The following is a 13,362-nucleotide window of genomic DNA, read 5'->3' on the forward strand; positions in this document are numbered from 1 at the left end:
CTGGAGTAGGCCTACTCATTTGTATATTAATAAAACTCCAGGGGCTGGCACTGTGCTGCCACCTACAGTGCTGGCATCCCATATGGGTGCCAGTTCCTGTCTCAGCTGCTCTGCTTCTGATCCAGCTCCCTGCTAATGGCCTGGGAAGGCAGCGGAAGATGGCCCAACTACCCAGGCCCAGCCACCCATGTGTTAGACCTGGAAGAAGCTCCTGGCTCCTGGTTTTGGCCTGGCTTGGCCCAGTAATGGCCATTCCAGCCACCTGGAGACTGAACCAGCAGATGGAAGATCAATCTCTCTCCAACTCTGACTTACAAAATAAATAAATCTTTAAAAAACAACCTCCATAAGCATGTGATATAAATCTTCAATTGTGAACCACTGAAGTTGTGACCAAGTTAACATTAAAAAGAACATAATTATGAGTGATTATCTGCTCATGGTGGTGTCTGATGTCAGACAAGCAACACTAGGACTCCGATGCGTCATGATGGGTCATGAACGTTGAGAGCAGCGCTGCCTCCAGGGAATTCCCTCTCAGTGTGTCATTCCTGAAATATCTGCATCAACAGTGTAGCTACACAAACAGAACCTAGGGCAGACTGTGCATTTCACCTCCTCCCCCTTCTCCTCCTCCTACGTATCTCTTACTACTTTGAGCATTGTTTGACAGTAACATAACAATTAAACTTGATTCTTTCTAGAACTTCCCCCCTCCCCAAGGAGAAGCAACAAATTTTTATGATTTTCTGGGGTGGTCCTTTATGGAAATCTCAAAGATAGTTTTAGGTGCCAACATTTTTCTGAAACTTTTATTTTACAGTTAGTATTTGGTTTGGGGAAGGCAAAAAAGAAAATTACAAGGACATTGGGACATAGGATAGGGATCAGATCATGGATGGTAGAGAAAATACTTGGCTGCTTATTTCAAAGTGAGAATAAAAAATTTAACAATAAACATAGGTGATATGATTGTAAAGAATTTCAGCTTATTCCTAAGTCAGAAACTTTTGTTTCCTTAAATAATTGAAGATACAATAAAGTTAGTATAAACAGTGTTCTGCTAAAACACAAAATGTTTGCTAAGCAGATTACATGGACAAAACACAAATACAGAAACTTTTCATATTGTGTGTGAAGGCAACAAACAATAAGTGAAGGAAACAAGTTTATCAAAATTGAGCAAATTTTCCCTAGACTTAGCCCATTTCACAGCTTTTGAAACTCAGGTATTCAAAAAACCAAGACATAAAATTCATTTCCAAGTTTTGACTTTCATTACGCCCTTTCACATTTTGGAACAATTCGACACTTTTCGTTAGAAGTCCACAAGAGCAGAGCTCATTTCATTCCATTAATAAGATATTAACATGCTCCATGTGCAGCACTGTTGTCTTCAAAGGAGTTATTAAGCATCTGAAAGATTTGTATTGGGATTATTTGTTAATGGAATAAACATTTCAGGTCGCTTAATCCATTTTCTGTTGCTATATTTGCTCATGGTTCTGAAGAGGGGACACTCGAGACTGGGTGGCCTATGTGATGGGGACCAGGCAGAGCAGGGCATCACGTGATATCAGACTGCTTATTAATAATTTCCAATATTAATAATCCTGTGGGTTCTCGCCACTTCCTCAAAGAATTCTGAATACTGGCTCAATAGATCAGACAACATGGAACGTTTTTAAGGATTTCATTCCATGAGAGAAATGCGCAGGAAAGTGAGGGCTTTATTTAGGGGAGAAAGAGAGGTCTAGAAGCTAAGTGGGTCTATACCAAGCAGAGAGCAGGCCAGGAGTGAGCCATGTGGAGCAAGCATGCAGGCAGGAAAGCAGAGAGTAGGGGCAACAAGGGAAGGGCCCACCTTGTTCCAGGCCTTTTATTTACTCCCAAAGGGGGACTGGTTATGTAGTGATTGGCAGGTGGGCATACAGGTGGGATCAGGTAGAGGCATGAGATCATACAGGGGGCATAGTTTTCCAGCTCACAAATCTAATAGATTTTACTCTATCTGCCTGCCTCTACCATTCGCACAGTGTGCTAGCTCAGGCCTCCCTTCTGTTCTTTTAAAGCTGCAGATCCCCTGGTCAGTGTCCCATGCGACCTCACTGAACCTATCTCAAATATCATAGATTAAGTTCCCGCCCTCTTTATCTCTCACAGTAGGGATTAAATTTCAACAACTGTATTTTGGTGGGGACATTCAAACCACAGCACCAAGTATTTGTGGACTTTAAATCTTCAAAGCATGAATTTGTCGGTGCTTTCAAAGGTTGGAGCAACAGCATTTGGATTCAAGGGTCCTTTGAATGCTGGTCCATCAGAGAATTAAAACGAGGAAGAGGAAGTGCTTGAGATGAATTACTGTGTTTGAAGAATGTGCTGCCTGTTCCAGGTGCAAAAACATTTTTTAAATTCATTTAAAAAATCATAGTTCAAGATCTGATTTATGTATCCTTAAAATCCAAGCTGTCAAATATCCTATTTTCCAATGTTTTCCCTCTGGCTTGATGCCTTTTTTCTGCTTGCTTCCTTGAGTGTGTTTCAACCATTCTTTTTACGAATACTCACTGTTCTATAAAAACACCTTCTCTGAATCTGTTATTTGTGAAACTGTAAGTGATTTGCCATATATTGTCTCATCTTCCTCCTGTTAATCTACTTCCCTCTTCTGTCCTCATTCTTCACCCAGGCTGTGAGGCCTCTGGAAGATGTTAATGATGCAGTGAGCTTGCCTTTGGCTGCAGGCTGAGATCGGAGGAGCTGACAGGTGTCAGGGAGTCAGAGTTTGGCACTTGACCTGTGTGTCTTCATTAGCACATACCTGAGAGACTGTTTGGCCCAGTTTGGGTTTTTGCTTAGTCTAGGGCAGGAAGAACACTTTTAATGCCTGCCTGATAAATCTCCAGGTATTTCCAGCCTTCACTGGATCAGATCGCAGCAGAGGTCGAGTGTCACGAGGCCTGTGCTCATCTTGTCTGCAGGGAACTGCTGCGAACACAAGGCGAAGTCAGGTCTCCTGCGCAATGCAAGACGGACTGCGGGTGTATGCCAACACTTGGCAAAGTGAGCAGAGGTGAGTGTGGAACTCCAAGCACGCGACCTGAGAAATCTCTGCAGAGAAAGCTCAGGCCCTGCTGTGTGTGCTCGGGCTGCAGGGAGCTGGTGCGAGGTGGTGCCTCACTGAGTCACGGTGATGCCCACGCTTCTGGAGGTGACCATCCATTTGTGGTTTTCCCCCTCCAATCAGTGGGCTCTAGTGATGCATAAATATGACAGCTCTCAGGGTTGTACAAAACCAAAATGGAGGAAAGCCTGAATTGCACCACTGCTCTCTTTGTTATTCTTAAGTGGCGTAGTTTATTCATTCTCTGATACCAAAAAACAAAACCCATCACTTACCTGAAAACACCGGCTAGCACAGGGTGAGACTGGAGACAGAATTTCTAAGGCAGAGTTACCCTCCATCACAGACTGCGCTATCTCAGACAGCCCATGCTTACCAAACCAGCTACATTCAATTTTCCTTTCATCCTAATCCTTGTGGTGCAATCACTGGGCCAGGGACTCTCCCACATGTGTGATGGCAACACTACCGAAAATAGAAAACTGAACACAGTAGGCCCCGCTGGGATTCGAACCCAGGATCTCCTGTTTACTAGACAGGTGCTTTGACCAGCTAAGCCACAGGGCCCCTCTTGAGCCTACATTCAGTTATATTGTATTTCTAACTTTTAAATGAAATGTAACATTTTCCCACGATTTTGGTTTTGTGAGGAGGAAAACACATTCGTGTTGCTGAAGTCTTACAAAAGCAGAAACTGGAACATGGACAAAATATTTTCTTTAGTGAAGGGTTTTAATTTGATTTCAGTGGAAATGAGTAAAATTTGTTTCATGGTGACTATCTCCCTCTAGGGGAAAATATTGGATATTGCAGCATATTTTAAATTTATTTTTCCGTTATTTCATTTTGTTCACAAACGTTGACTTACTATTGATGGAACAAAGACATAAGCCTCAGCCATTCTAGCTCATTGCTCAGAAGATAAACATTGGAATGTATTTCTTGCCCTTGAATCTCACTGGGTCTCACACTCTATTGCCTTCACACCCCATCCCCCCATGGCCACCTGAAAGACCAGTTGCTGGAATTCCCCTCCACCTGCTGCCCCCTACCCCACCCCCAGCCCCAGTCCTCCTAAAATATAAAAAAAAGACTGGGTCCCTGCGGGCCTGGGCCTTCTGCCACGAGTTCCTTCAATGTAAATGCGGGCAGTTGGTCACCTACCTCTGCAAATTTATTTTCTCTGAATAAATTTGGTCTGGCTGTAAATTTGTACACTGCCTCCTCTCTATTCTGCACCTCTTTTCCTAACATTTATGTTGTCCCGTGTGAGGAGGCGCCAATCTGCAACTCTTCCTAACAAGCACGTTTCATGTTCTTTTCTAGATAGTGGAGAGAGAATGGTGAACAAAACTGGTAGCTTTGGGAGCCACAAGGAGGGAAGGCCTACACTTCCGGGGAAGAAAAGTCCTTGTCAAGGTCCCCGCGGGTGACTAAAGGTCAACCAATGAGGATCAGACCTGCCTCAACCTTTAACCCCCACGCCCTGAATCTATAAAAGGAGCCCTCCCAATCTCTGACGTGTGACTTCCCGGGGTCCCCACTCTGTTGCTCTGTTGGGACCGGGAAACCTCACCCAGGAGCGGAACCCCAATAAAAGCCTGTGAATTAATTGATTTGTCTGCCTGGGAAGATTTGTTACACGCCAGACACCTTGCAAAAACAGCAATTTCTTCATTATAAAATGTATGTTCCGTAGGGATATTTTAAAAAGCAAATTTTTAATTTGCCATGTGTCTCCTACCTTCTCTACCAGTGACAGACCAAAAGGGGCCTCCATTGTCCCACCACTCCAATGGCCTGGCCTCCTCAACCAGGGGCCTTTGTCCCTGTGTGGTGGCTTCCCTGAGATACTGGTCAGGAACCAGCTAATGAGCCCCAGTTTATTCTTCAGTCCACACTCCCACACACACTACATATTCCTTTATCCCTGTCAGCAGCTAACATCATCCAGCCTCAGACTGTGGAATCATATGCATAGGGTAGCCAATCTCATTTTTTAAAAGTTGTATTTACATTTGGTAGAGATTTGGAGCATCTGTTTATACACTTGGAAGCCATTTTAATGTCATCTGATGTACTCTGAGATAGTGTGCCAGGCCCCAGCCAGGAAGCAGGCTAAGCAAGAACATGGCTCACGCAAATCAGTTGGAATCAAAATGGCGTCAGCATTAAGGAACACTGGACCTCAGCATCAGTGTATTCTCAATCCAGTGCATCAGCATAGTAACAATGGACAATTCACAGTTGTCATGGCAACCTACAGAAGTGACCACAATAAAGGCACCTTCCTCTCCTTTCCCTTCTTTCATATTTATATATATATAACAACAACCAGCTACGGATACAGTGAATTACCTGTGCCTAAAGGCTGCATAAGAATTTCAGGGGCCTACAGAGGGAGATGATTTGGGATGGCAACTTTTGCCCCAACTAACAAAGAAACCTCCACCTGCCAGTCTCCTCCTAGTTTAAAAAAAAAAGAAAAAGGAAGGACCCACACCACACCAGAACAAAACCCGAATATCTGCATAATTAGCAATTAAATGGACTCCTTGTTTTATTTCTAAACTTTCCCTGAAGCTACTCATCCTTTCAAACCTCTCTTGCTGGCCTGTTGGGCAAAGGGCACATTTTGGACTGAGAACTCTCTTTCCCCGGGATGGCAGCTTCTTGAAATTAAACTCTTTCCTCTTACCGACATTCCCTCTGCCTGCTTCCTTAGCGCTTGATCTAATAAACTCCTCACTCCTCAAACTTCATGGTAACATCAGAGAACCTGGGGTGTGTCACTAGAGCATAATTTTTCTTGTGGGGTCTGCCGCCTTTATTCAACAGGGCTTTCGTGACAAAGGCTGGGGGTAGTAAATCAGTACACTATAAGCCATAATCTCCAAGTTTTCATTTGTGGAGTCACATGGTGTATCTTTTTAACGAAGTGACTTGGGTTCTACCACTTCCCCATCTTAGGCCAGCGCTAGCACATCTATCTGGAGGCTCACTGCTTTTTGCTTGTCCATGTTGCTTCTCACCCCAGAAAGCCCTCTTCTGTGGAAACTCCTCTCTTCAGCCTCTTCTGCCCCCTGGCTGCTCCCACAAAACACCAACACAATGTGGCGAGGCCTTTGCGCTTTTAATTCCCTTTAACTGGGACACTCCCGCCCCCTAACAGCCACCTGTGTCCTGTTCACTTAAAAACACAGCAGCCCCCACCGCGCGCCAGCCCACGTCCTCCGTATTTTCTGCATTGCTAAATCGCCGACAGGTTCTCCCCACCTAGAAGTGACTCCCACGAGCAAGCGCTCCGAGACACGTTCTAGGATGCATGGAGTTGGGTCCTGCTGGCGTAAGGCACACTTGTCAAGAGACTAAGTAGCTACCCACGTGCTTAGCATTTCTGCTTTTAGCTAATTAAACCTCCTGCCACATAGAAGGCCTAAGAAATAACGCTACAACTAAAACATCGCCACCTGCGAACCTGTTCCCCCCGCGACCCCATCCCAGCTCAGGGGCTGCTGCGAGCGTGCAGCCAGGACCCACTCGCCGGGTTTGCCTGTCCCAACTTGCTGACCCTCTAGGACCCGACCTCTGCCCCTTCCCTGGGCAGGAGACACACAAAGTCACCAGAAACCGAAACCACGAGACGTGCGCCAGCTTCCTCCGCGACGTGGTGGGTGGCTCTGAAAAGAGCCGTTGTGTTGTTCCTGGAGCCCCCGCCTCGCGCCTCACTTGGCCTTGTGGTGGCTCTCGGTCTTCTTGGGCAGCAGCACGGCCTGGATGTTGGGCAGCACGCCGCCCTGCGCGATGGTGACCTTGCCCAGCAGCTTGTTGAGCTCCTCGTCGTTGCGGATGGCCAGCTGCAGGTGGCGCGGGATGATGCGCGTCTTCTTGTTGTCGCGCGCCGCGTTGCCCGCCAGCTCCAGGATCTCGGCCGTCAGGTACTCGAGCACGGCCGCCAGGTACACGGGCGCGCCGGCGCCCACGCGCTCGGCGTAGTTGCCCTTGCGCAGCAGCCGGTGCACGCGGCCCACGGGGAACTGCAGCCCGGCGCGCGACGAGCGCGTCTTGGCCTTGGCGCGCGCCTTGCCGCCCTGCTTGCCGCGTCCAGACATGGCCGTCTCGTCAAGCGCCTCACAAGTGAAATAAGGCGAAAGACGCAGTTGGCAGTTCTTATAGCCAGCACTTGGCGCGAAAAAGGAGACGTGCCATTGGTTGAAATTTGTAGTCTCACCTTAACCAATAGGGAGTGCTAGTTTGTAATTCACACATTCTGATTAGACAGATCTAACCGCTGACGTATCAAGATTAAAGGCCAATCAGACAGCGAGAACTTTTCACCTCATCTGCATACAGCGTTCTATAGAAAGCCGACGGTGGGGCGGGTTTGGGTCGCTGACAGCGTTGCTCGGTCTCGCTGCAACATGCCTGACCCGGCCAAGTCGGCGCCGGCCCCGAAGAAGGGCTCCAAGAAGGCGGTGACCAAGGCGCAGAAGAAGGACGGCAAGAAGCGCAAGCGCAGCCGCAAGGAGAGCTACTCGGTCTACGTGTACAAGGTGCTCAAGCAGGTGCACCCCGACACCGGCATCTCGTCCAAGGCCATGGGCATCATGAACTCGTTCGTCAACGACATCTTCGAGCGCATCGCCGGCGAGGCGTCGCGCCTGGCGCACTACAACAAGCGCTCGACCATCACGTCGCGCGAGATCCAGACGGCCGTGCGCCTGCTGCTGCCCGGCGAGCTGGCCAAGCACGCCGTGTCCGAGGGCACCAAGGCCGTCACCAAGTACACCAGCTCCAAGTAGACGCTCGTCATCGACTCGTGGCGGACCCAAAGGCTCTTTTCAGAGCCACCCACGGTGTCAGTGGGAGCTGCGAACCTGTTCCGGTCTAGGGTGGCCGCGGGGGGCGGGTCGGCGGCTGTGAGGGGCGCAGGAAGCCGGGGCTGCGTGGTTAAGGTAGACGGGAGCGTTCTCGTCTGCAGCGTAGGTCTAGGAACGGGGTGGCGTCGGGATGCTGTGTCGCCTCCTGCCGACCTAGCACTTTAATTCGGGTTTTTATCTCCCTTTCTGCTGCAGTTGCCGGCTAAGTCCCGTCTGCCTCTAGCGTTCAGGCCTCGCTCTGGCTCCGCAGTGCACGGTGAGGACAGGGCAGTGTGGCCCCGCTGGAGCCGGTGCGACTCGGCTCTCGCTCCCCCCACCCCCGTCCCCCCGCAGCCCGCGCGGCGTCGAGGGCTGGGGGCTGGGGGCTTGTGGGGTCCAAGCAGAGTGGTTTTCTTAGCGCTGCAGGGCCGTAGCTGCCCGCACGCGCAGCCCTGGTTGGGCGTCCTGTGGTCGCGGGGTCCAGGCTGCGTGAACGAGCCCCTAGTAAGCGGGGCCCCTCGCTGGTCAGCGTGGGACGAGGCGCTGGCCTAACCCCGCTGAATTTGGTCGGTTTTACATGAACACGATCTGCTCTGGTTCGGCAGCTGAACTACGAGGGTGTGCAAATGCAAGCTTGTGTCCTGCAGTTTTTATGGTTTTTTAATGTTATTTTGCCAGGCACTGCTCTAGACCTCAGGGTCTCTTGCGTGTGTCGAGATGGCAGAGTTGAATCGGGACGTTTTGCACATGGAGAACATGTTCACTGCTCATCCAAGTCCTATCCTACCAGTCACTTAAGGATTACTGTACTAGTCAAAGAAGTATGTCAGCAAGTCATTGTCAGCACGGTCTGTTAGTCTGTCAACCACTGATCTGTATATATGCCTGTTGCTTGTTGAGATGTGGGAGCTACAGTACAAAAAGGGGAGGAAATCTTAATACTTACTTTGTGAAGACTGCAAGGACATAGGCAACGTGAGCGAGACCAAACTGGAAGTGAGGAGAGGGGATGGTGCAACTGTGTGTCCTTTACGGCCTGACCACCTATCTGCCCTGGCTGAGTTTTCCTGGATAGCAAAATTTGTAGGACTCAGCCAACCCCAAATAGATGACTGCCGAAGATTGGCTCATTATGGAGGCACTGACTACATTTCACGGAGAATGGGAAGTTTTAAGGGAAATGAAATCTGTGTCACTTAGAATTAGTGTATTTTTTCCTGTAAGTGTTATATTGTCCTCCCACACAAGACTTTGGTAGTTTGCCTAAAAGAGATCACGGTGACAATGAATTCCACCTTCAGGTACACCTAGTTTGATTTTTTTCTCGAGCCATTAAAGATGTGCTGCTGTCATCAATTCTGTCCTAACTGCCTTTCAGAGAAATAACCTATAAGACAAGGATACAAATAGCAGATCTGATGCATGGAGCTTTAATAGTCTGCAAATTATTAGAGGCAGAGCAAGATTCCAGTATGCCTTTGTTTCCCCCCTTATACCACAAATCTTTGTCATTTATTTCCTCTTTAGCTGTATCTATTATTTTAAAGAATTTTTTAAATTTCATTTTATCTGAAAGGCAGCAAGACTGAGAGAGATCTTAAATCTGCTGGTTCATTCCCTAAATGCCCACAACAGCCAAGGCTGTTCAGTCACACATCAATAAATTCCTTGTTAAAGTTATTTTAGCAGACATTAATTAAATTAGCAATATACTTTTTAAGTAATAGCTTTATTTTTGTTCAAAAGTAAGTCAAACTAATGTGAACAGGTAGGGGCAGTCATCTGATGCAGGAGCCTGGAACTCAATCAGTCGCACATGTGAGTAGCAGGGATCCAAGTAATTGAGCATAATTTGCATCCTTGAAGGCGGCAGATGAACAGGAAACAGAGGAGCTGGGACTTGAACTGGGCACTCTGATATGGGATGTGGGTGTCCTGAGCAGCAAGTTAACCTGCTGCAATAACTTTAACAATAACTGAAAGAACTTTAACAAGGAATTCATTGATGTGTGACTGAACCACAACAATTCAGTCTAGCAGTTGTAGCCTCCCGAATGGAACTTGGTAGAATCATGCTTCAGATTCCTCCCCCAACCCCCAAGTCTGAAACTCCAAGGAGCTCTGGGATTGAAGCTTGGAGGATTTTAATGGTGGACTTCAACTGTGGTTAAAGATTTAGCACACACATTATGGTCTCTATTTTGTCTTTGCTTCTAAAAGTTGAAATAAAAAGATCGAAGGGCCTAAAACAGGATATTGCTTTGTTCCTCAAAAGAGCTGGGAAACATATAGTATTTACTCTTGAGGGCTTAATACAAAGGACTAGGTTTCACAGGTCTGTGAAAGTGCTCTCATTTTGATAACACCTGAAGTAGGAGTAGGGTTTGGGGGATTTCATCTCTTCAGGGATGTAAGTGGTGAAAATAAATTTGCTCTTCTTCTCTCATTGTTATGTATTTCTGATACCCAAAACACACAAAACAAAACACACCAAACACTGGAGTAAGGGAAAGGGTTTATTGGGGGAAACCCAGCAGGCTGGAGGGGAGGGACGAAGGATGAGAGAGAGAGACAGAGGAGAGCAGCTAGTGAGGAGAGAAGAGAGAGCAGAGAGACAGAGAGGAGGAGAGGAGAGCAGACGAGAGGAGCCAAGAGAGCCGAGAGGAGAGACAAGAGAGCCACGTGTTCAGGAGCACGGATCTTTTAAAACTTTGCCGGAGGGCGGGCAGGGAAGCAGGAGCCTCGAATCCCATTAGGATGGGAGTGGAGCTTGACACTGGTGGTTGGGCCGTGTGGCCACCTGGTTTCCAGCAATGGCAGCTTGGCTAGAGCCCAGGATGGTGTCAGGGTGTAGATCGCGCCATAGATAGAACTGGGCCACTTTCCTAACACTTATTTTTTTTCTCTGGACTAGATCTTTTTGGTTCTGAATTAGTACATTTTGTTCTGAAAGTGTAAAGCATTTGTTGATCTAAGATGCCCTGCAAATCACCTCTGTAATTGTTATCTTTCTAGTGACGACATTACAAAAAGATTGAAAGAGGTGAAATGAATTTTAACTGTTTTGATCCCAAGGTATTATTTCAGTATATGATCAATACAAAATGTATTAGCTTGCTTTAAGTTTTGAAAATTTGGCATGTATTTTACACTTACAGTACATCAAAGTTAAATGCAACTTTAGTGGCAGTTTTGTTAAATGTACAATCGAATAGATTCATGCAAATTGGGGGGAGGAGTTAAGAACACATAACTCCTATATTAAAAGGCTGTATTCAAAACTAAAAATACAAAACATTAAAATCAGCTTTTTATAATGCAAGTATATCAGTAAAATTTGAAAATTAAGTTTGTCACATGCTAATAAAGGGGTTAAAAGCCAAAATATATAGAATACTCACAAAGCCTAAAAACCCCAATTTTTAAAAAGGAGGAAGTAATATGAATATAGGCCATTCCCCGGAGAGCAGAAAATTCCCAAAATCTTAGTAAAAAGTAAGCAACTCCATTGTAATCAGAGGTGCAACTTAATACACTTGAGGTAGTTTGGCAAAAAATGTAGTCTAATGTGAGCAAATGTTGAAGACTCGGAGTAACAAGAACTCTGCAACGCTACTGCGGAGTCTGGGAGTGTCAAGTGAGAAGACTGGAGAGCAAACCGCGTTTCTACTCGTGTTGAATATGCACCACCCCACCACCAATCATTGTAATTCCTGCGGAGGGAAAACCTGTACACAGCCCATTGCGGTGCCCTCCGAAACGGCAGAAAAATAAAGCGATTTGACTCCCCCAACAGACAAATTAGGCGCTGACGCTTCAACGTTTCTTAGGGGGCAGTGTTGCGACAAAGGAGGTTAAGGCTCTGCCTGGGCCGCCGGTTCGCGTCCCGTCGGCTCCACTTCTGACCCCGCTCCCTGCGGGGCCTGGGAAAGCAGTAGAGGATGGCCCACGTGACTTTAAAGGAGAAAAGGCTAGAACATCACACTTCAATACGCATTTATTCAGAAGCCAAGTGTAGACAGTGATGTCATTTTTAACGCTTCTAAAACGTGGAAAGCGGCTATCTGGACGAAGCATGTGAGCGTGTACGCCTAAGTCACGGGAAGACACCGAACTCGGGGTCGTCACCTGGGCGGGAGGAGTAAACGCTGCTAAACCCGCAGCTTCCCGAAGGAACCTCACGCCTGCATTTCAGTGCACGAGTCCGACCTTGGCTACTGGGATTTTTCAATAGTCTTAGACATCGCTTTCCACGTCCCGAATGACCAGTCGCCGAGGCCCAGCCCAGTGACAACCGAAACTCTACAAGGGCGCAGGGCGAAGTGTCTGGGTCGCCTCTGCCACTTTCCCAGACCGTTGCAGGAGCTGGGCCAGAACCTTCCCAAAGTGGAGGGCGGACCTGCGTTCCCAAAGCTCTCTGGGCCCGGCACGCTTCAGCCGGGACCGAGACTACGACAGGAACTCGGGAGCCTGCGCCCACCCCCCCCTGCAGCGCGAGACCAGCGCCGCCCACCTCCCTCCCGGACACCGCGGCCACCCGTCCCGGACCAGCGCGAGCTCCTTAGCCGAGGCCGTGGGGGCCCTGAGAAGGGCCTTTGGTGGGGTCTGGGGCCGCGGGGCAGCTCAGCCGCCGAAGCCGTAGAGCGTGCGGCCCTGGCGCTTGAGCGCGTAGACCACGTCCATGGCCGTGACCGTCTTGCGCTTGGCGTGCTCCGTGTAGGTGACGGCGTCGCGGATGACGTTCTCGAGGAAGACCTTGAGCACGCCGCGGGTCTCCTCGTAGATGAGCCCCGAGATGCGCTTGACGCCGCCGCGCCGGGCCAGGCGGCGGATGGCGGGCTTGGTGATGCCCTGGATGTTGTCGCGCAGCACCTTGCGGTGGCGCTTGGCGCCGCCCTTGCCCAGGCCCTTCCCGCCCTTGCCGCGCCCGGACATGTCCGCAGAGGCCGAGGAGCGAGTATGCGGCTGCCTAGCGCAGGCTTCCTTTTATAGAAACGTTGCGGACCTGAGTGAGAGCAGGAAGCCTGGGGGCGGGACCTGGAGCTGCCCCTCGGCCTTCGCCGCTCGCGGTTTTTTTGAACAAGACCTAAGCTATTTTCTACTCTGAGGCGATTCCTTCTCCACTCCCATTAAACTGTAAAAGTTTCACCTCATGGAAGACACATAAAAAGCCAAAAGGAAAATGCTTCCTTTTTCCCCTTTAACACTATTTTCTCAAGACTGCTGTTTTGTGATGTTTCCTTAATATAGGGTGGAGATAGGCTCCATATACTACACATGTGAAGTTCCTATAACAGGATTAGATTAATAAAATATATAACTTTAAAGGTCCTTCAGCTTATTGCTAAATTATCGCTGACTTTTTTTCTACCAAAT

General features: G+C 48.2%; 3 protein-coding genes and 1 non-coding gene across 4 annotated transcripts; 1 reads left to right on the top strand and 3 right to left on the bottom strand.

Annotated features, from left to right (window-relative positions):
- Positions 1-3,620: 3,620 nt before the first annotated feature.
- On the bottom strand, positions 3,621-3,694 carry TRNAT-AGU (transfer RNA threonine (anticodon AGU)). The gene has a single exon. It is a non-coding gene; the product is annotated as a tRNA-Thr (tRNA).
- Positions 3,695-6,802: 3,108 nt separating this feature from the next.
- On the bottom strand, positions 6,803-7,253 carry LOC100344695 (histone H2A type 1-H). Its single transcript, XM_002721613.5, has one exon. It carries the CDS (start codon positions 7,237-7,239, stop codon positions 6,853-6,855), a length of 387 nt encoding a protein of 128 aa, XP_002721659.1. The 5' UTR covers positions 7,240-7,253; the 3' UTR covers positions 6,803-6,852.
- A 247-nt stretch (positions 7,254-7,500) lies between these two features.
- LOC100344442 (histone H2B type 1-H) lies at positions 7,501-7,978 on the top strand. The gene has a single exon (XM_002721612.5). The coding sequence runs from the start codon at positions 7,549-7,551 to the stop codon at positions 7,927-7,929; it is 381 nt and encodes a 126-aa protein (XP_002721658.1). The 5' UTR covers positions 7,501-7,548; the 3' UTR covers positions 7,930-7,978.
- A 4,580-nt stretch (positions 7,979-12,558) lies between these two features.
- On the bottom strand, positions 12,559-12,945 carry H4C9 (H4 clustered histone 9). The gene has a single exon (XM_008248469.4). It carries the CDS (start codon positions 12,919-12,921, stop codon positions 12,610-12,612), a length of 312 nt encoding a protein of 103 aa, XP_008246691.1. The 5' UTR covers positions 12,922-12,945; the 3' UTR covers positions 12,559-12,609.
- Between the last annotated feature and the right edge of the window lie 417 nt (positions 12,946-13,362).

This window comes from Oryctolagus cuniculus, chromosome 5, assembly GCF_964237555.1.
Source record: "Oryctolagus cuniculus chromosome 5, mOryCun1.1, whole genome shotgun sequence".
Taxonomy (NCBI): Eukaryota; Metazoa; Chordata; class Mammalia; order Lagomorpha; family Leporidae; genus Oryctolagus; species Oryctolagus cuniculus.